The 24,769-nt window shown below is 40.8% G+C and overlaps 1 protein-coding gene across 1 annotated transcript in view; it reads right to left on the minus strand.

Annotated features, from left to right (window-relative positions):
- Positions 1–3,062: 3,062 nt before the first annotated feature.
- The window catches only part of LOC139470220 (neurotensin receptor type 1-like), a 24,632-nt gene continuing 2,925 nt past the window's right edge, over positions 3,063–24,769 (minus strand). The window contains exon 2 of the mRNA XM_071252539.1: positions 3,063–4,523. Coding sequence (XP_071108640.1) covers positions 3,468–4,523 — 1,056 coding nt within the window. The 3' untranslated portion in view covers positions 3,063–3,467. The remainder of the gene's footprint in view (positions 4,524–24,769) is intronic.

A 24,769-nucleotide genomic window follows, 5' to 3' on the forward strand; every position in this document is an offset into this window, starting at 1 on the left:
CCTGTACTCATCACCGTGTAACGTCATGTGCCTGTACTCACCACCCTGTGTAACGTCATGTGCCTGTACTCACCACCCTGTGTAACGTCATGTGCCTGTACTCTAACCCTGTGTAACGTCATGTGCCTGTACTCACCACCCTGTGTAACGTCATGTGCCTGTACTCACCACCCTGTGTAACGTCATGTGCCTGTACTGATGACAGTATGTAACGTCATGTGCCTGTACTCACCACCCTGTGTAACGTCATGTGCCTGTACTCATCACCGTGTAACGTCATGTGCCTGTACTCACCACCCTGTGTAACGTCATGTGCCTGTACTCACCACCGTGTGTAACGTCATGTGCCTGTACTCATCACCGTGTAACGTCATGTGCCTGTACTCACCACCCTGTGTAACGTCATGTGCCTGTACTCACCACCCTGTGTAACATCATTTGCTTGTACTCACCACCCTGTGTAACGTCATGTGCCTGTACTCACCACCCTGTGTAACGTCATGTGCCTGTACTCATCACCGTGTGTAACGTCATGTGCCTGTACTCGTCACCGTGTGTAACGTCATGTGCCTGTACTGATGACAGTATGTAACGTCATGTGCCTGTACTCACCACCCTGTGTAACGTCATATGCCTGTACTCATCACCGTGTAACGTCATGTGCCTGTACTCACCACCCTGTGTAACGTCATGTGCCTGTACTCACCACCGTGTGTAACGTCATGTGCCTGTACTCATCACCGTGTAACGTCATGTGCCTGTATTCACCACCCTGTGTAACGTCATGTGCCTGTACTCACCACCCTGTGTAACGTCATGTGCCTGTAATCACCACCGTGTGTAACGTCATGTGCCTGTACTCGTCACCGTGTGTAATGTCATGTGCCTGTACTCATCACCGTATGTAACGTCATGTGCCTGTACTCACCACCCTGTAACGTCATGTGCCTGTACTCACCACCGTGTGTAACGTCATGTGCCTGTACTCATCACCGTTTAACGTCATGTGCCTGTACTCACCACCCTGTGTAACGTCATGTGCCTGTACTCACCACCGTGTGTAACGTCATGTGCCTGTACTCGTCACCGTGTGTAACGTCATGTGCCTGTACTCATCACCGTATGTAACGTCATGTGCCTGTACTCACCACCCTGTAACGTCATGTGCCTGTACTCACCACCCTGTGTAACGTCATGTGCCTGTACTCATCACCGTTTAACGTCATGTGCCTGTACTCACCACCCTGTGTAACGTCATATGCCTGTACTCACCACCCTGTGTAACGTCATGTGCCTGTACTCACCACCCTGTTTAACGCCATGTGCCTGTTCTCATCACCGTGTGTAACGTCATGTGCCTGTACTCGTCACCGTGTGTAACGTCATGTGCCTGTACTCGTCACCGTGTGTAACGTCATGTGCCTGTACTCTTCACCGTATGTAACGTCATGTGCCTGTACTCACCACCGTGTAACGTCATGTGCCTGTACTCACCACCGTGTAACGTCATGTGCCTGTACTCCCCACCGTGTGTGAAACACAATATATGTAACTTCACAGCCTGTTATAGAGAAGCGTCAAATTTCTTTATCGATTTCTATCATGCTCTCTGCCTAGAACACGTTACTAAACTAACCAAATTCTTTTTAAAAAAACAAAGTACTTAGTAATTCAAAGTTAACATAACGTTTTCAGTTTCAACAAAATCAGTAAACGCGCCATCGTGCCACTTGATTGTCTGGTTTTTATGGAAATCGTGAGTGACGTATGCGACCGGGAGAGCAGGGCATACTTATACCATTCGTTACCACTGGTTTTCACTGATCGACTTATATAATTGTCATCACTATTTTGCCTTTTAAGCTCAATGGAATCTGTTTCGGCGGCTGTAAGAGATTGATTATTATCTGGCGTTAACGTTACGACTTCATGGAAGAAGAGTCCTTAAATATCCACGCATGTCGATTTCCCATCAATAATCTCAAACTAACCCCGGAAGTAAAAGCATGTTACCCCGCGCCCACAGCTTATTTAAGCGACCACGCTCTCAGCGAACAAGTAATATTCCTCTTTTTACGATGAAACTAAAACAAAAGTAACTATAATCCTGTCAAGTATGTTTTTTTTATGGACGACCTCACAATTCATGCGATGGAACCACTCATGGCTGCCATCTTTCGTTTGGTGCCAGTTTCCGGCAGCATGAAGCCGTATCACCAGTGCTACATGTGGTATTTTATTTGCGCATCAATGAACCGGTGCTGTGGGGTTTGTGGTACACGTACTTCATGTTGTAGTTTTGTTTGTTTGTTTGTTGTTTAACGCCCTACTCAGCAATATTCCAGCTATATGACGTCTGTAAATAATGGAGTCTGGACAATCCAGTGATTGACATCATGAGCCATCGATCCACGCAATCGGGATTCGATGACCTGCATCAACCAGGTCCCGTCAGTCGCCTCTTACCACAAGCATAGTCACATTCTACTTCAAGCATGGGTTGCTGAAGACCTATTCTACCCCGCATCTTCACGGATGCCTGTTGTAAAAGTGTGCCGGAAATTGTGAAACAAATTTTGAATACTCTACACAAAATTAGTTCGGTAAAATTAAACACATTTTCGTTTTCCGAAATTTGAGTCCTAAATCTCATATAAATACAATCCAAAATCACACTGCCCTGTCTGCTGTGGCCACAATTGTCTCACTCTCCATCTGAATCATCCGAATTGGCATTAAACCATAAAACTATTACTGGTACTGCTACTATTGCTCCTACGGCTACTGCTGCTGCTAGTATCTACTTCAATGTTTTGGACGTTGGCTTGGCCAAGTGGTTTTAAGCGTTCAACCGTTGTGCCGAAGACCCTGGTTCGATTCCGTACAAGGGTTCAACCGCCATAAATATGCTAAGACCTCGAGGTTGCATGATCTTTCATTGAACCAACATTGAAACAGCTTTGATTTAATTAGTTTATTTCTTTATGATTATATAAAACAAAGTTTGGTCATTTCAAAGGACAAAGTATGACAAGGGCCCTTTTTGACCCACGTGGTCTGCATAAGTTATGGAATTAGTATATCTTTCAGAACTTGTTTCTTTTAATTTGACTGTACATATCATCACTTAGTTACAGAATAGTAACAAATTTGGATGTTGATGTGAGGCTAAAATGTATCAAAACTGCTGATTTTTTAGGCTTAAAGAAAGCCTTTCTCTAGTATCTCAGAGGTAGATAAAGACTGTAAAAACATACATGTTAAATAAAAGAAAATCATCTTCGCCCACATTCTGATTTATCGTTTGTTTTATTCCTTGACCTTTTTAAAGCCGTAATTTTCACCCATCTGAATAATTCCTCGATCTTGTCAGAAGTTCAAAGCTTAGTTTATCAAAGTATCAATATAAAAGTGTTCCGTAAATTTAAAATTTGACTTTTCCAGTGGGTCAGAAAAGGACCATTATCCTATCTCGTCCTATCACTGTCTGTGTTGGGTGGAGTTCTTTTCCGGGACGAGACTTCCCGGATAGTCGAGAAATAGGCATGTCTGAATCTCCTCCCAGCTAGGAAGTATAGGTAGAAGTTAACGGCGTGGTTGGTGTCGGCGATGTTGCTGGTCAGGACGTCGAAGAAATATTTTCTCGCCTCACCTATAGAACAAATGGTTGGATTCCAGTACGCATATGCGACCGTGAAAACGCATCTAGGAAACGACAGAATGACAAATACCACAGCCACAGTCACTAAGACAGCTGTCAGCTGTGCCTCGATTCTTCTCGTGGCCACAGTAGTCGAGTGGTTCTCCGACAGAGCCCGCCGTCTGGTGGCAGACCTCCTGACGTAGATGATGATGAGGATGTTGCAGATGAAGAGACAGGAAGCCGGCAGGATGGCGTACAGGAAAGACCCAACATAGAACCAGGCCTTGAACGATGGTCCTTCTAGTGTCAGCGTACACGTGTATCCTTCATAGTGAATGACTGTCCACAACAGATGGAGGTGGATCAGACACAGCAGCACAAACACACACGAAATAATCACCAGGCCTTTCCTCACAGTCCACAACACCGCCATCTTGAACGGGTACCTGACCGCGAGGAATCGCTCTATTGCCAGGGTGGAAAGTATCCAGTTGGCGTAGGTGGAGAAAATAAGCCCAAGGAAGAACAGTCCTCTACAGCTGGTGTCATCCATGGGTAATCTCCTGTTCTGGGACTGGTTCTCCACGAGCTTCAGAACAATAGCGACGTTGTCCACCACTGCGAGCAAACCGACGTAGAACAACGACGTTGTAAGACGTTGCTGACACATCCTGGTGACCACAATAGCGCTGATGATGTTGCCAGGGAAACCAAAGGCAAACACAACCCAGATGTAGAATTGTTTTATGTAGTCGGACACTCTGATCAGATGGTCGTATTCTTCTGAAATTGAGTTCTCTTGACACAAGGAGAAGTTGATCTCCGCCATGGATATGTTGTGTTGAACGGTCATCTCACAAAGGGATGATGTCACACTGATCTGAAAAAAAAATAAATACTTTTAGTACAGAATAAACCATACTTTTAAAAGATGTGTTTTTTTGGCTTATTGAATCCTTAAATAAGCGAATCCTGACTTGACATCAAGTGATTGATAATATGAGCAACGCCCTGTCCCCTCGGGGCGTGATGACACGCAATGAACCAATGAGCCTGACCCCCTGATCAATTCACTTGCCTCGCACAACAAGCAGGCTTCTTCTAACACGGATTCCCCACGGGACCTACTTCAGTCACCTCTTAATAGTTTTGTTTGTTTTGAATGTTGTTTAACGCCGCACTCAGCAATATTCCAGCTATATGACGGCGCTCTGTAAATAATAGAGTCTGGACCAGACAATCCAGTGACTGACATCATGAGCATCGATCCACGCAATTGGGATCGATGGCATGCATCAACCAAGTCAGCTAGCCTGACCACCCGATCCCGTTTATCGCCTCTTACGACAAGCATAGTCTCCTTTTACGGCAAGCATAGTCGCCTTTTACGACAAGCATAGTCTCCTTTTACGGCAAGCATAGTCGCCTCTTACGACAAGCATAGTCTCCTTTTACGGCAAGACCGCCTCCGTGGTCTTGTGGTAGAGCGTCCGCCCGGAGAGCGGAAGGTCCAGGGTTCGATCCCGGGCCGCGTCATACAAAAAGACGTTAAAAGATTGTACTTGTTGTTACCCTGTCTGGCGCTCGGCATTAAGGGGCTAAAACAAGGACTGGTCGGCTCGGAGTCAGTATACTGTGTCTGAGTGGGGTATTCATGTTAAACTGCGGCATGGTATCTCAGTGAGCTAGCACTATAAATCGGCATCAGTCCGGACTAGTACAAGCAGCCACACACACACATACACGCGCATGCACGTCGCTATATAAGTGCAATAATCTTGGACGCGACGTTAAACCCAATTTCACCTCACCTCACCTTTTACGGCAAGCATAGTCTCCTTTTACGGCAAGCATAGTCGCCTTTTACGACAAGCATAGTCTCCTTTTACGGCAAGCGTAGTCTCCTTTTACGGCAAGCATAGTCGCCTTTTACGACAAGCATAGTCGCCTTTTACGGCAAGCGTAGTCTCCTTTTACGGCAAGCATAGTCGCCTTTTACGACAAGCATAGTCTCCTTTTACGGCAAGCGTAGTCTCCTTTTACGGCAAGCATAGTCGCCTTTTACGACAAGCATAGTCGCCTTTTACGGCAAGCATAGTCGCCTTTTACGACAAGCATAGTCGCCTTTTACGGCAAGCATGGGTTGCTGAAGACAAAGGATACGCTTTTTTGCAAACACCGGCATGGACACTATTTGTTGCTTTTATATGAATGAATAAGGAAAAGGTTTTGTCACTTTTAATTTATTTATCAGTTCAAATCGGCGTCCAAAGTTATGACGTCATACATCATTGATATGTTGAGCGTATTGGCGTAAACATTGATCTTACTTCTTCGCAACAATCGCACAGATGACGCAGAAAATGATATTACGAATCTCGCGTCAGAATTCCTGTAAACTGCCGGGCAAAAGTAGGTATACACCCATGCTTGATGGTAGATGAAAACAAACAACAAAAGACTATTCGATGGCGGTGTATTTGATACGGGTATCTGAGATGTGTTGTTTTTTTACCTTTTTTTAGCAGTGTTTCGGGGACAGTTTCCATCTTTATAGCTACGTTTTGATAACGTTTGTAATGCTTTGGTCAAATCAAGTTTTCAAGTGGATGAATCGCTCGGCATATTTACACATTTTGACACTCATTTTGTACACTCATGTAATACTCTTCATATTGATCATCACAGATGATAAAGATAACATTTGGAACAAGATACAATCTTTGCCCATGTCTCTGGGGACCGATTTCAAGAAATCAATATCAAATTGTAATTTCAATTTATTTTCCACTTAGTCAGGCTCCACACTCTGGGGTGTGATGAATGGAGGTCATATTTAGTCCAACATATTTCATTGACTGAAGACAATCAATAGGATTGGGAAAACTAGCTCCAGGGACTTACTTGAAACTTTTCTGTTTAAAGTACAGACTGAACAATAGATCGATACATGCATCAACATTGTTAATTACCACGCACATAACTGGAGACAAAAGCAGGAATGAGTTAAATCTACTAGTCCACAGAATATAACTATGCACAACTCTCAAAAGGAATTTAAAATGTTTTCTGAGGTTAGAATAACATTAAGATAAAGTTTTATCCCAAATTTGGAAAACACGTGTATAAGTAATCAATGGGGTCCAATGCAATGAAACACTAAATGCATGCATGCCTGTTTCCAAGCAGAATATAACACTAACTGCATGCATGCCTGTTTCCAAGCAGAATAAAACACTAACTGCATGCATGCCTGTTTCCAAGCAGAATATAACACTAACTGCATGCATGCCTGTTTCGGAGCAGAATATAACACTAACTGCATGCATGCCTGTTTCCAAGCAGAATAAAACACTAACTGCATGCATGCCTGTTTCCAAGCAGAATATAACACTAACTGCATACATGCCTGTTTCCAGGCAGAATAAAACACTAACTGCATGCATGCCTGTTTCCAAGCAGAATAAAACACTAACTGCATGCATGCCTGTTTCCAAGCAGAATATAACACTAACTGCATGCATGCCTGTTTCGGAGCAGAATATAACACTAACTGCATGCATGCCTGTTTCCAAGCAGAATAAAACACTAACTGCATGCATGCCTGTTTCCAAGCAGAATATAACACTAACTGCATACATGCCTGTTTCCAGGCAAAATAAAACACTAACTGCATGCATGCCTGTTTCCAAGCAGAATATAACACTAACTGCATGCATGCCTGTTTCCAAGCAGAATAAAACACTAACTGCATGCATGCCTGTTTCCAAGCAGAATATAACACTAACTGCATACATGCCTGTTTCCAGGCAGAATAAAACACTAACTGCATGTTTGCCTGATTCCAAGCAGAAAAAACACTAACTGCATGCATGCCTGTTTCCAAGCAGAATATAACACTAACTGCATGCATGCCTGTTTCCAAGCAGAAGACACTAACTGCATGTTTGCCTGATTCCAAGCAGAATATAACACTAACTGCATGCATGCCTGTTTCCAGGCAGAATATAACACTAACTGCATGCATGCCTGTTTCCAGGCAGAATAAAACACTAACTGCATGTTTGCCTGATTCCAAGCAGAATATAACACTAACTGCATGCATGCCTGTTTCCAAGCAGAATAAAACACTAACTGCAAGTTTGTCTGATTCCAAGCAGAATATAACACTAACTGCATGCATGCCTGTTTCCAAGCAGAATAAAACACTAACTGCATGTTTGCCTGTTTCCAAGCAGAATATAACACTAACTGCATGCATGCCTGATTCCAAGCAGAATAAAACACTAACTGCATGCATACCTGTTTCCAAGCAGAATATAACACTAACTGCATGCATGCCTGTTTCCAGGCAGAATGAAACACTAACTGCATGTTTGCCTGATTCCAAGCAGAATAAAACACTAACTGCATGCATGCCTGTTTCCAAGAAGAATAAAACACTAACTGCATGTTTGCCTGATTCCAAGCAGAATATAACACTAACTACATGCATGCCTGTTTCCAAGCAGAATATAACACTAACTGCATGTTTGCCTGTTTCCAAACAGAATAAAACACTAACCGCATGCATGCCTGATTCCAAGCAGAATATAACACTAACTGCATGCATGCCTGTTTCCAAGCAGAATAAAACACTAACTGCATTTTTGCCTGAATCCAAGCAGAATAAAACACTAACTGCATGCATGCCTGTTTCCAGGCAGAATATAACACTAACTGCATGCATGCCTGTTTCCAAGCAGAATAAAACACTAACTGCATGCATGCCTGTTTCCAAGCAGAATATAACACTAACTGCATACATGCCTGTTTCCAGGCAGAATAAAACACTAACTGCATGTTTGCCTGATTCCAAGCAGAAAAAACACTAACTGCATGCATGCCTGTTTCCAAGCAGAAGACACTAACTGCATGTTTGCCTGTTTCCAGGCAGAATAAAACACTAACTGCATGTTTGCCTGATTCCAAGCAGAATATAACACTAACTGCATGCATGCCTGTTTCCAAGCAGAATATAACACTAACTGCATGCATGCCTGTTTCCAAGCAGAATATAACATTAACTGCATGTTTGCCTGATTCCAAGCAGAATATAACACTAACTGCATGCATGCCTGTTTCCAAGCAGAATAAAACACTAACTGCATGCATGCCTGTTTCCAAGCAGAATAAAACACTAACTGCATGTTTGTCTGATTCCAAGCAGAATATAACACTAACTGCATGCATGCCTGTTTCCAAGCAGAATAAAACACTAACTGCATACATGCCTGATTCCAAGCAGAATAAAACACTAACTGCATGCATGCCTGTTTCCAAGCAGAATATAACACTAACTGCATGCATGCCTGTTTCCAAGCAGAATAAAACACTAACTGCATGCATGCCTGTTTCCAAGCAGAATATAACACTAACTGCATACATGCCTGTTTCCAGGCAGAATAAAACACTAACTGCATGTTTGCCTGATTCCAAGGAGAAAAAACACTAACTGCATGCATGCCTGTTTCCAAGCAGAAGACACTAACTGCATGTTTGCCTGTTTCCAGGCAGAATAAAACACTAACTGCATGTTTGCCTGATTCCAAGCAGAATATAACACTAACTGCATGCATGCCTGTTTCCAAGCAGAATATAACACTAACTGCATGCATGCCTGTTTCCAAGCAGAATAAAACACAAACTGCATGTTTTGCCTGATTCCAAGCAGAATAAAACACTAACTGCATGCATGCCTGTTTCCAAGCAGAATAAAGCACTAACTGCATGCATGCCTGTTTCCAAGCAGAATAAAACACAAACTGCATGCATGCCTGTTTTCAAGCAGAATAAAACAAGACACAGCCATTTGTTTTTTATTTATTTTCTGTTTAAACCCTGGTAAAGAAATTACTCCTATTACTACTGATTGACGTTGATTCCACATACAGCTGCTGTCATCATGAAGCTGAATGGCTGTTCTTAATGTGGTGTTGGAAAAAAGCTGGAGCTTTGTAGCTGACAAGTTTGTAAAACGCACACAGTTTTTGTTCTGTCTGCCTCTAATACATAATGGTAACCATCTTGGTGCATAACACACACCAGCTTAAAGGGGAAGTGTACACACAAAAGTTACTTTCTTTCTTTTTCTAAACAAAACGGAATCATAGAATTAGTTAGTATCTGTGTTTGAAAATATACACTCATTTTTCACAGTGAAAGTAGGAAGCTCACAATAGTGTGAAAATGCTATGCCGTTATGAGGCCTTCGTTTTTCGAGCTAAACAGGCCTGAGTTATCCCCCTTAGATTATGACGTAATTTGTGCCAATTCAACTGGGTCCCTGTCTATTCTCAACGCAAAAGATATCAAGTACCAGCTTGCGGTAAAACAACATGGCCTACGACACACTCCGGCGCAGTGGTGACTCAGCATAAAACTATGCTAGCTGGCATCTGAGACGCAAGAATCACACACCTGTACCTACACCACGTGAAGCGACTCTAACAAAGCATGGTGACGTCATAATGTTTATCAATTGGAACCAATGACGTCATATTGCAAGGGGCATATGCCATGGTGTTTTTGTTATGGAAATAGAACACTTGGTAAATGTGAAAAATATAAATAGCTTTAATGCGAAAAATATGTTGATTAATTGTGATATTTTTATTTTTTGTCTATGACACTTCTAGGTTAACACTTTTAATGTGGAAAAAGTACAAGAAAAATAGATTCATTTCCGTGTGAACTTGCCCTTTAAGAAGCAAAGTTTGAAATGCCTGCAGCAATCCGTGCCGCGTCTACCTGCACCATTGCTAGTCTGTCAGTTAATCTGGCAGAGCAAATCAGAGCATAGAATGGCTCATATTATATGATGTCATGACTGACCCTATCGAGCAGAGAAGCGGAAACGGAAGTAACCTTTTGTGTCGACATTTTACACCTTTTGAGGTACAATTGTACATGCTCTTTCTACGAAGATTTCAAAGAGTGAGTGAGTGAGTTAAGTTTAATGTCACATCGGCAATATTTCAGCCATATCGTGACTATCAAGATTAAAGATTATAAATACTTTGAAACGTAAAAGAACCTGCCAACGACGGGCAGTAAAACAACTAGACATGTCACTGAGAAATATTTAAAACTAGTATTAAATCATAAAATGGATATTACGAAACATAACAATACATTATAAAAACAGGCTATTGATCTCCAACAACTGAAGGTAGATCACCATACTGGGGACCATGGGGACTTACAAGACTTTTGCTACCTCGTCATGCGACTGACATGTTGTTTAATCAGGGTTACGTCATTCAAGATCTTTGTAGAGGTTTTGAAAACATTTGATGGTAGACAAGTAGAGGTGACATCCAAATCTGACGCATCAATGACCAAAAGTATGTCTAAAGCAAGTTTCCTATATTTCAACTTGTACCATATGTTGCCGTGTTTTCTTCAGGCGAACACTAGACATGCTCATGATATGGTCGGAATCGTACACTGGACTTTTTTATTATGGAAATAGTATTGTCGTTTTTAATTACACTGAACTGTAGTTATTTTATAGAAACACTCAATGAACTACATAAGAAATGGGGCCGCGTTTAAATGCGAATAATTCTTTGAAATTCAAAAGTGGTAAGTGTTACAAAACACTATTCGCCATTGTGAAGATCCAGGGCTAGAATACCTCTCCAGCAACCCATGCTTGCCGTAAAAGGCGACCATGCTTGGGGTAAGAGGCGACTAATGGGATCTAGCGCTGTGGCTAATATGTGAGTGAGTGAGTATCGTTTGACGCCGCGCTTTTAGCAATATTCCAGCAATATCACGGCGGGGGACACCAAAAATGGGCTTCACACATTGTACCCATGTCGGGAATCGAACCCGGGTCTTCGGCGTGACGAGCGAACGATCTAACCACTAGGCTACCCGACCGCCCCGGCTAATATGTAAACGTATGTGAGTTACGGCAGTCCTGAACAACGTGGCCCTGATATGTGTCGCCGAGTACTGGATTTGGTGGTTTCTAAGCGTTAAGTGTGATTAACACCGATGACAGATGTATCCATTATAAGATAGAGCACTGCAATCAACGTCAAATGAGGTCGGGCAGTGCATGATTACATTTGGCATGCAAACTTTAATGAAGTGGTACACGAACTGTCGCTGATCCTGATGTATTGGACCCAAGTATGCCCAGATATTGATTATATCTATCAGTGAATCTACATGTATGCGTCTTGACGCGGTTGGACATCATTATAAACTGTATCTTACGATCGACACGGGAGTACCGTCATGCTTTTCCTGGAGGTAGTGATTCATGAACATTCAGTTTCACAGTAAGTACATCTGCATCCAAGACAGTCCTTAAATTGGTTGAATCATTCTAAGATGAAAAAAGACGGATCGTTATAAGATGTTTCGCAGATCATAGGCGCCAACAGTACTTTAACCTTCGATAAAAATACTTATTCATTATGGGCTGACGTCATGACGTTGTCCCCCCTTAATCTGGCTTATCTTTGGTAACATTGGTCTGTCATCATAATCAGGATGCCGCATCCACGTCAATTATCCATCGGTGAAATAGTTTCTTTATACCAGTCGAATCATGGAATTATTATTCTCTGGAAATAAATCCACAAAACCCGTTCCATATCCAATAGAAATTTCTGCATAAAACAGAGTCGATTGTACGATTCCGACTATATCATAAGCATGTGTTTATGAATCACTCTGAAATAGTAATGATACCAGGTGTTCGCGAAAAGGTAACCGTATCCTGCCTCACTGGTGGCACCCGTCACAAACACATGCAAAGTCAAGTCAATTGTTCACATGAAAAAAACACGGGAACATATGGTACAAGTGAGTGAGTGAGTGAGTGAGTATGGTTTTACGCCGCTTTTAGCAATATTCCAGCAATATCACGGCGGGGGACACCAGAAATGGGCTCCACACATTGTACCCATGTCGGGAATCGAACCCGGGTCTTCGGCGTGACGAGCGAACGCTTTAACCACTAGGCTACCCGACCGCCCCTATGGCACAAGTCAAAATAGGACATCGGGCATATCAGTCACTGATGCGTCCGATTTGGAAATGTCCTTCACATGTCTCCCATGAAACGTTTTGAAAGCTTTACTGAGGCCTTGAATGTTGTAACCTTGATCAAACAACTTCTGAGCAAGATTCGTATGACGCTCTTTGAAATCTTGATAGAAAGAGAATGCCCGATTGTATCTCAAGAGTGAAATGGAAACACCAAAGGATGGAGCCGCTGGACATTAAGGGAAAGTAGATTATTGGAAAGTTGAAGTCATCTCTTTTGTCAAAAAAGAATGTGGGAAGATGATGTCAATAATCTCTCATGCAGCTGGTTATCCCAAACACATTCAAACAACTGTGTCTGGACCACAGTAGCCAAAACATTGTCCGAGGCGGGTGTTGGTGCTCTTTGAACTATGGCTTCACACCTGCTGTTCACCTAAGGGCCTGTAGCACGAATCGCAGAGACGCCATTTTGTTTATCATTTATTTTTTCTTGCAGTAATATATCCCAAACAACTGACAAAGAGCCGTAAATTGTCCACCTCTATTAACTTACCTTTCTCATGGAGCGACAGGGAAGTTGGTTTTTTTCAAACTCGATACTCAATGAAACGTCGTGCGGACCTATTCTCGGGGTTTGCAGGTTTTTCTTGTGTTTTTTAAAGTCGTTTTTTTTACATTTATCTAGTATCATTTTATATTGATATAAAAACGGTGACATGTTGTTGTTTTTAATTCTTCTTTTTATCAGGTGAAAGAAGTATGTATAACGGACAGTTAGATGAAAAACGAATTTATTTGCTTTTTATTTATGTCTTGATGCCGTGACATGGACATTTCAATCTTTGATTTAGTTCTGTTTCTTTGTATGTGACAGAGACAAATGTTTGCTGGTTTGTATAAAGAGACTAACTTTTTAGAGATCGTCAGTCAAAGTGAAGGGGGCCGTTTTACATTCAAGAGCACAAGGCACACTAAACCACTTCACTGCAATGTAGAGAAATATCTATTGGGAAAGTCCCTCGCTATTTTAACAAATTTTATCCAATTTTATCAAAATACATTTCAGCACATATAGTGTTTGTTTGCATAATTTTGTAAATGGAGACATTCGTACGTATTTGTGTAATTCACTCAATGAGGTGCGGTCGGGTAGCCCAATGGGTAAAGTGTTCGCTCGTCACGCCGAAGACCCGGGTTCGATTCCCGACATGGGTACAATGTGTGAAGCCCATTTCTGGTGTCCCCCGCCGTGATATTGCTGGAATATTACTAAAAACGGCGTTAAACCATACTCACTCACTCACTCACTCACTCACTCACTCACTCAGTGAACAAGGTGCACCGACATTCCATTGATGACAGTTATGTGACAGTAGATATTGTTGGAAGTTTGTTTGTAGTGATTGTCAGTGGCAGCAATGGTAAAATGTAGAATACTGTTGTCGTCAGATTTGAACAGGAAGTGCGATTGGAGGTCGAGAAGTTTTGTGATATGTGAAAGAGACACTAAGGCGGTGCAATGCATTTTACGACTTCTATTTGCCAGGTCTGTATGGGATACAAAAGACCCGTGCAGTAAAGTGCCGAATTCATTTGATGATTCAACAATATCACAGATACTAATTTCATTGTAACCATTAGTTATACAACGAGGGTAGAATGGAGTTTTTCACTGTTAAATGTCTTGAAACATGCCTGTCTCTGGAATAGTGTTGGACCTGGGCAGGCATTGGTTCTAAGTAAATGTTCCTCCCTCATCACCATTATGAAAAAATCTAAGTAAATGTTCCTCCCTCATCACCATTATGAAAAAATCTAAGTAAATGTTCCTCCCTCATCACCGTTATGAAAAAAATCTAAGTAAATGTTCCTCCCTCATTACCATTATGAAAAAATCTAATCGGGTGGTCAGGCTCGCTGACTTGGTTGATGCATGTCATCGTAACCCAATTGCGTGGATCGATGCTCATGCTGTCAATCACTGGATTGTCTGATCCAGACCCGATTATTTACAGACCGCCGTCATATAGCTGGAATATTGAGGAGCGCGGCGTTAAACAACAAAACAAAGGAACGAACAAAAAAACAATGCCTGCCCACGTCCAACACTATTCCAGAGACAGGCATGTTTCAAGACATTTAACAGTGAAAAACTCCCTTCTATCCTCGTTGTATAACACATGGTTACGATGAAATTAGTATCTGTGATATTGTTGAATCATCAAATGAGGAGAAAAACAGTGTTTTGAAATTGGAATTGCATAACGGAAATAAGTCCTCTCAAAATGATCAAAATTACTTTGATGTGTCATGGTAACCCTCCGATATTAATACTCACAACTTGAGAGTGATAGATAGAGGAGTTATAAAGAAATATCAGCAGACAGCCCTAACAATTGATTATCTGGTAACAAACTTATTTTATAACTGTCAGAATAATCTATCGATCAATACATTATAGAGTGGCACAGGCAGGTTTGGATGGATGCACAAACTAATCAATAAAGATGTCTTCAATGTCTTAAAAAGAAATAACATGTCGATGATTAGTAAAGCAATTTCGATTGTTGGATCTTTAGTTTGTTATAACTGCAACTCAGAAAATGTTATGATCGTTGCGTATATATCTGTTTATCTCGATGTGACGGTATGTGTGTTGGTCTTACACCGTGTCTATGATAGCTTGAGAATGAACCGGATGAACACATTCGCGGGTCTGCTGCCTAATACAGTAAACTACGGTTATAACGAACTCAAAGGGGCCACTAATTTTAGTTCGTTATAACCGTAGTTCGTTATAAGCATATGTATAGCATATATACAGCAGTGGCCGGGACAAAAAAATCAGTTCGTCATATCCGTCAGTTCGTTATAAGCGTGTTCGTAGTTTACTGTACATAATACGTTCACTTATTTCCCAATGTGTTTTTTCATGGATAGTTCGTATTATATGCATCTGGTGATTAATTTGAATAATGTGATATTGTTACCATGAATCTTTTACCTAGAAGTGGTTGTTCAGTAAATGAAAAACATGACATCTTTAAAAATGGACAAAATGGTGTTTTCAGACTCAATAGGCTTGCTAAGTTTCTAAGTGTCAACGTTCAGGGGAGGCAACCAATGCAGTGTAGATAGCACCAACCTGCAAGAGCATCCCGGTCATTCTGTATAGATCCGGTTCCAAAGCACTGGCATCCAACGTGCTTCTGTTTTAGGCTACTACAAGGAAAATTATGTTTCTCGCGTCTGTATGTATTGGCGCGTCACTTCAAATCCTGCACGTCAATTATTTGCATTGTCATTTCGTTACACATTTCCCGCAGATTTCCCGTAGCCATGCCTGACCACGTGGCATTGCAGTAAAGTGCCGAACTCAACGTGTGCCCAGGTGTGATAATGTGGTATTCTTCATGGATAAAAAAAAATGTTCCTCAGTCATCACCCTTGTGAAAAATATGATTAAATGATCCTCACTGATGACCATTGTGAAAAATCTAATTAAATGTTCCTCAGTCATCACCTTTGTGAAAAATATAATTAAATGATCCTCCCTCATCACCATTGTGAAAAATATAATTAAATGTTCCTCAGTCATCACCTTTGTGAGAAATATAATTAAATGATCCTCCCTCATCACTATTGTGAAAAATATAATTAAATGTTCCTCCCTCATCACCATTGTGAAAAAATTTAATTAAATGTTCCTCCCTAATTACCATTGTGACAAAAGCTAATTTAATATTCCTCCCTAATTAACATTGTTATAAATATAAAACGGAGGCGGTCACCAGATTGAGACACAGTATACAGACAAGTACTTGATTTATCCCCATTTTGCCGAGCGCCAGTAAGAGTAACAAGTACTATCTTTTAACGTCTTTTGGTATAACGCGACAAGTGGATCGAACCAACGACCTTCAACTCTCCGGACAGAAGAATTATCCACTGGACCACGGAGGCGGCCATACATTTTGAGATGATCCCTGTCAACCTTCATTTTTATCTCATGACTAACTGCACTATTATCTCATGACTAACCGCACAATTATCTCATGACTAACTGCACAATTATCTCATGACTAACTGCACAATTATCTCATGACTAACTGCACAATTATCTCATGACTAACCGCACAATTATCTCATGACTAACTGCACAATTATCTCATGACTAACTGCACTGTTATCTCATGACTAACTGCACAATTAACTCATGACTAACTGCACAATTATCTCATGACTAACTGCACTGTTATGTCATGACTAACTGCACAATTATCTCATGACTAACCGCACAATTATCTCATGACTAACTGCACAATTATCTCATGACTAACTGCACTGTTATGTCATGACTAAGTGCACTGTTATGTCATGACTAACTGCACAATTATCTCATGACTAACTGCACTGTTATGTCATGACTAACTGCACAATTATCTTATGACTAACTGCACAATTATCTCATGACTAACTGCACTGTTATATCATGACTAGCTGCACAATTATCTCATGACTAACTGCACAATTATCTCATGACTAACTGCACAATTATCTCATGACTCACTGCACAATTATCTCAAGACTCACTGCACAATTATCTCATGACTAACTGCACAATTATCTCATGACTAACTGCACTGTTATGTCATGACTAACTGCACAATTATCTCATGACTCACTTCACAATTATCTCATGACTAACTGCACAATTATCTCATGACTAACTGCACTGTTATGTCATGACTAACTGCACAATTATCTTATGACTAACTGCACAATTATCTCATGACTAACTGCACAATTATCTTATGACTAACCGCACAATTATCTCATGACTAACTGCACTGTTATGTCATGACTAACTGCACAATTATCTCATGACTAACTGCACAATTATCTCAAGACTAACTGCACAATTATCTCATGACTAACTGCACAATTATCTCATGACTAACTGCACTGTTATGTCATGACTAACTGCACAATTATCTTATGACTAACTGCACAATTATCTCATGACTAACTGCACTGTTATGTCATGACTAACTGCACAATTATCTCATGACTAACTGCACTGTTATGTCATGACTAACTGCACAATTATCTTATGACTAACTGCACAATTATCTCATGACTAACTGCACTGTTATGTCATGACTAACTGCACTAGTAGCCGAGGTGCCGCCAGACACAATGAGGAGATGCAGGCTTTCATGTGGATCTTAGATTTCATCCCGATCAGAGCAGTTTAACCAGGGAAGCAATGGTCTTCAAGAGACTCTCCTCTTTGTCCGTCAACTGACGAGGTGTTCTTGCATCAAACATGTACGTGTTATGAAGTGAATCTCAATGACTCGTGTCTAATGCATTTGGCGAAGTACGTGTGTAAGTGGTTACGGGGGGAACTGTTATTGACTCAAAGTGAAGTTAAATTATTTACAGATCGCAGTCATATAGCTGGAATGTTTACTGGACGGTTAGCACACTCATCATTACAATCTATTATTCATCTACTTCAATAGAAATACACTGTGGGATAGAACTTAAGAGTTGGGGAAACTACATTTGGAAAATGTCCAGGATTTATTGAATAAGTGTAGTGGGATAAAGCTGTTTAGACCTTTTGTGAACATAGTTTTATTTGTTAAAAGTATCCATACCTACGGGAAAAATTATTTAACTTATTCGTGACAGTTGCACTTCGTCAGCACCAGCGGGGCAGTATTTTCTGTGATGTCATCATGTAATATCATTAAGTCCTGAAGGAATTAGTTATTTTGGATCTAGCAACTGAGACGCAGAAAACATATTCGCGTCCTCTCAACACGCAGACAGCTATATGTTTGAGCGCACCTCTAATCTCCTGTCTTTGTCTTTTAGGATATATGTTGACTCGTGTCTAAGATATTCTCATATGTACACATACATCAGATATAGTTAAAATATATCTTAACAACACATATATACATATGTGCGTGCGTGCGTGCGTGCTTGTCCTTATGACACAATGAGACATTAATTTATTACAATATGTATTAACTATAGTGTATTATCATTCCACGAAAGCCATACGGCCGTGATCCATTTATTATTTCTGTTTCTGTCTGTGGGACATGGGGGTTTATGGGTAACTGTACAAGAATTTCATACATTTCTAATTTTGTCTACAATAATCTCTGATAATTCATTTTGGTATATGTGTTTTACATATTCCCGTTTAATATACCAAAAAACTAAATTCGTAAAATATAACACCACCTGAATATAGGAATTTAGTAGGGCAGATAACCGCGTATGGGGCAAAGCAATAGTGAAACATATTCATGTGGAACTAGTGAACGATTAACGTTTTCAAACGAGTTCAACGTTTTTCTTTAAAATGTGTCTGTGGTATAACATTCCGACGAACCTTTTGTCTATTTGTAATAGTTTTCTGAAAAGTCAGTGCGAGTTGTGGGTAATTGAAATATGGCCTTATGGGTAACTGAATAGAATCTCACATTTTGGTTAAAAACAGATCTTAGTTCTCGCTACCGCTAAACAAAGATCTGAGGACCTCACATAACGGGTCATGTCAGACCGACCTTGCGCAAACTTTGGTTGACCAATGGAATGACTGACAAGAAGTCGACATGAGCCAATCAGAAGGCAGCTTTCTCGTGCTTTACGGCACTAATTTCAAATTGGCGACTACACTTCGAAACATATTTTGACAAATTCTCGATTAAAAATTTGAAACCTGAACAAAAGGACATTCAGGAATGGCGAATAGATGGTCTAGATTGTATGGTTTCAGTCGTTAACCCCGTAACTATCGTTCGGAATATCCCGTGTAAAAAGTGTTCGAGGATGCATGATTAGAAATCACAATCCGACTGTCACTTTCATGATCTGGTAAGCGACGCTCTGATTGGTCGGATGAAAGGTCGTTCTGACGTGACCCCTTATGGAATTTCCTCAGATCTTTGTTCAGCGGTAGCGAGAACTACCATCGGATTTTAATGATATCGCACATGATCAGAAACAACACATGCATTGTATCACCCTACCCGATGTCAGAATTATTAAAGGACCCTTTCGAAAAGCCAAACAGATTGGCAGAATTGGAGAAGCAAATGAGAGATCACATCGAGAGCCAATGGAAGCTAAAAATGGAAATTGTCTGTTTGATGCTGAGGCTGTCCTTGACAGATCGGAGTGTGATCTTGAAAAGGTCTCTTCTCCCCCACTCAAATGCTATATACGGCGATGTTCATCTCGAAGATGTTGAGAGCCAACTCAATTAATCGAGTGTGCAACCTGGCGCGCTTGTGTCGTGGGAAAAATCATACCCCCATCACACTTGCTGAAGTTGAAGCTTCAGTAACGCGCGTAATATTTAGAAATTCCATTGGTATGGATAACTTACTAGCAGAGTGTATCGAAAACCCTATCCGTGTTGACATAGTGCATACAACTATATTACATAGATGTCATAGCGGTTAAGTTCCACAAGCTTGGCATCGTAGTATTATTGACCTTTTTATTTTAGAAATAAACGACCAGTGGGAGTTGTTTATCGGACAATAGAACACTGCGGGGAGAAAAAGCTATGAGGGGCGCAGCGCCTTATTTACAATAGACAACGACCACGATTCGGTCCCGCATATTCTCACTGGTTTCACTGTTGGGTGCGATCATTCTGCCATTGCGTTCCCCTGCGCAGTCCAGCTACATCTATGGGAGACAACTCACTAGACACTTCCCTCTCAAAAATACATCGCCCATTTTACGACGTCATTTGTGTTGCGAGCGCATGTTCGAACCTCCAGAAATAATGTTATGACCGAACAATGTTTTAAAACCCAACTCTTATCCTGGAATCCCGTCCAGTTATAGAGGTATTTCTCTCTGCCATTCCCTGTAATGTGCACTGTGGGAGTGAGTGAGTGAGTTGGGTTTAACACCGCTTTTAACATTATTCCAGTTATTTCGCGGCGTGTCAGCTTAATGTGGGAGGAAAGCCCGAAGTCATGCAGGTCTCCGACGTTTATCACTTCGGTGAAACCCACGAGCACGGGTATGGTCCTGACAAACCTAGAAACATAATCGTGGTGAACCGGGATTCGAACCCACAGTCATAGGTTTCTGGCGTGTCCAGGGGACGCAACTCTGCACAGCGAATCGCGGCGACTTAGACGACTGGGCCACCCATGCCCAATGTGCACTGTGATATTAGTTACATGTTAAGTGATTGATGCGAAAAGAACAATATTCTATAGGAAGAGCAAAATTGTTTTACCAAAAAACCAGATTTGCCTGGAACACGTATATAATATTACTAGTATATTCAGAAACAGAAAAATCCAAACAAAACTCTACATATCGTTGCTTGATGAAAGAAACGACCGCCTCCGTGGTCTAGTGGCAGAGCGTCCGCCCGGAGGGAGAGCACGCGACGTCAGAGGGAAACAACACTCCAAAGAAATCAAATATGGACAGGAATCTTCGTTTTTTCTTATCATTAATTTGCTTATTATAGACTATAATTTCGACTGGTTTGACTTGTGTTCGGCGCTATTCTCGCTGCGCTGCACGAAGCGTCACCTATCGGAGGATGTACAATAAAGAGCTGCAGCCACAGTGGCATGTGATTTTGTTGTTGATTAATGCAGACACGAGTTGAAAGGTTGAAGCTTTCGGTCATCATATTATGCACAGTAGAAAAAAAACCATACAATCCTTTTAGAAAATTCAGGTAAACGAACAGTCGATAACAAACTTGGTCAATACAAAATGTTAACTTTGAGGCAAATTATCACTAGATATGATGATGTACCACTGAAGTTGTATTTTCTGTTGAGCCAGGCTTTGTTTCATATGCAGAAATAAAGATTACCGTGTGTACTTTACGTACATTTTCTTCCAATCTATCGTGATTAGGTACGAAAATACCCAATGATATGAATTCAAAGAATATTGATGGTCGGATGAATCGTATCTAAAACTGTTATTTTATCCGAAATAATATATTCCAATGTCGAGTTATTTTAGTTGCAGCTAAATAATAATAACCATAAACGAAGCACTTTGGAACAACTGGTTGCTATTGCCGGATATGTTTTGACATATGGAACAATTTGATCAGTCACCGTTCTTGTCTCCCAGGGAAATGAATGGCAACAAAATGCAAATATCGTAATAACAACCGATAAAAGTTATATGCATAATATCAGGCAGTTACCTTGTTCAAGGAATGTATCAATCAATGTCCACATAAATAGAGGTTATCACGCGGGTGTGTTTGGGGATGGTAAATATCCCACATTGGGAATAAACATTGTATTTAGCGAGCCTTGGCGAGCTAAATACATAGTGTTTATTCCTAATACAGGATATTTACCATCTCCAAACACACACGCGTGAAAGCCTCTTTATCATAAAATGTCATTCTTTAATTTTGTGCTTCAAAATCGCTTTCCCTCTCTCACAAACATTACCGAAACATTGCGAGTCTTCCTGGAATGCGCGCATTAATATTTATTACGTCACAGGGTAAGTGATGTGTCAGTCGGACAGTGACAGTAGCCAATATAGTTCCAACTGAAATCTCTTGTACAGTGGTGAAGCAACAAATACGCAAAACAACAATTGTTTTTAATTGCCTTTCGCCAATCCATCGGTCTGTCCTCTAGAGTAACTGCCCTTTGTCAAAGGGAAGCTACTCTAACCCTAGTCTATGAGACGTCATGGCCACGGTCAGACGTTGTTGACAGTCGGTCTGTCCTGGCATAACGTTAAGAAGTGAAGTCAGATGTACACACAGCGACAAAACGAAACAAGGTAACAATTCAAACATATTTCGGCCAAATCCAAATATTTTAGTTTGTGGAGAAGGTTTCCAGACGCAAAGGTCTACAAGCACAGATATGCCTTCTGATCCCGCTTGGCTAGGCCTAGTGCCCTCGCAAAATTGTTTCGAAATTTATATCTCCAAAGTTGCCAAAACTTAAAATGCCTTAGCTACGTCACTGGTAGACACGGATTTTTAGTTTGTTAGACTGTTCTTTTGATAATGAACGCAATGATCCCTGTAGTTTATCCACATTCTCGATGGTTAATTCTGACTCGATCGCCGAATGACGAGGGCGACGCCATGTTTGTTTATAAACAGTGAAAGTAGTCCCAACTTGACCTTTGATATTTGCATCTCTATCCGCATATGACCCCAACGGATATCGTTTTTATCCTTTGGTTTATTCTGCCGAGAAACCTACCCATTATATGATAAAGAAACAATATCCCAATATAGCTGAAGCTGTACAAATAAAGCCACAAAATCCCTTCCATATTCAATAGAAATACGTGCATAAAGCAGAGTCGACTGTACGATTCCGACTATATCACAAGCATGTGGTTATGAATCACTATCAAATAGTGATGATACCAGGTGTTCGCGAAAAGGTGAGCCTATCCTGCCCTACCGGTGCAACCGTCACAAACACGTGCAAAGGCAAGTCAATCAAAATTAAAATACCCGGTAATATATAGTACAAGTCAAAATAGGGAATTACATCGGACATCATTTTTGCCATTGATGCGTCAAATTTGGAAATGGCCTCCACATTTCTATAGCTTTACTGAGGCTTTGAATGTTGTAACTCCTGAGCAAGAGTCGAATGACGCTCCTGGAAATCTTGGAAGAAAGAGCAAGCTCGTTTGTATCTCGTTAGTTGCGAAATGTAAACACCAAAGGCTGCAGCTGCAGGAATATTGCTCGACATGAAGATGACTATTGGAAAGTTGAAGTCATCCCTCTTGTCATACAGTCTTGCGGAGAGTGTTTTTCGACTCTGAATATTTATGCATAGATCTTAATATGAAACAGATGAGGCGGTCTCATTGGTCTCTTTTATTTCTAGTCCAGATGGGTAAATCAGTGGAAGGGAATTGGCTATTTGGTTGTTTTTTTAACGATATCAGAACATCGATATACCTGAAGTTTAAGTTGAACTTCTTGGCCAAATTATCTTGTTTCGACTTTGCCAATCCAAGTAGAAATTCTGATTTATATGCATAGGAAACATACCCTCAAAAAGGGAAGTACAATTAGTGCCCCTAGAGATGCTTACGTCTTGCCTCAATGTTTTACCAATATTACGTAGATGGTATTACTGAGGAAGTCCAGCATTTCACAATTTGTTTTCTAAGAAAACTTCTGAAGGCATTTGCTTTCAATTTTTACATTGTCAGAAACTCTAAATATAGATGCGTAACATTATATGTGGTCACACGTTTTTTTGTAACAAAAGCCCCATGGATCAAGGAATGAAGTTTTTTCACTGACTGGTATGTCATGTGGGGTAGTGGTGTAAAAGTTGAAAAATCAAATGTTTTGACAGAATGGAACCTTTCTGAGATTGCAAAAAGTCAAGCAAATCCTTTGAGCTTTTTAGAATCCACAAAGTAAAATTTGTTCGATGTCACGTTTGCTTGTAAGAATCTAAAATGTTAAATATGTGGCGTTTCGGGGTATTATAACCCGTGTTCGTCTCTCAACTGATAAAGAAAGTTTGTTTAAGTTGTTTCACATAGGTGCCATGTCTCATTGGTCAGCTGAGATACAACAAGTGACAACTATGTTCGTGATGCCCAAGGTACTTTCAAATGATACCCACGGTACTTTCCAACATCCCATGAGTTAGATAACAATGAGAAATCAATAAGCAGATTGTCAGCTAATGCTTTGAACAAAGTATCTTTTTTTAACATAGGCATGTCACGCCCAGATATGGGTGTATTCCGTCTGCTTTAGTAAACCTACACTACATGTACATTTAAAACATTCAATCAACGTATTATCCTTTGATCGATGTTTTTCTTTTGCAACTCAACTGACCACTCCTCTCTTGATACGCTGTCACGTACATAAAATGTAATACATTCACCTGGTTTTATAACCCAATCGTAGATTAAATAAGTACATGCGAAATGTGACATGCGAACCACTTATTGCTGTAATAAAGTCATTGAGCGTTAAGTGAATGAAGACAAATTCACAGGTGTAGGGTTATACTAGGAATCATGAATGAC

This window comes from Haliotis cracherodii, unplaced genomic scaffold (genome assembly GCF_022045235.1).
Source record: "Haliotis cracherodii isolate W230 unplaced genomic scaffold, xgHalCrac1.p SCAF_20, whole genome shotgun sequence".
Lineage (NCBI taxonomy): Eukaryota > Metazoa > Mollusca > Gastropoda > Lepetellida > Haliotidae > Haliotis > Haliotis cracherodii.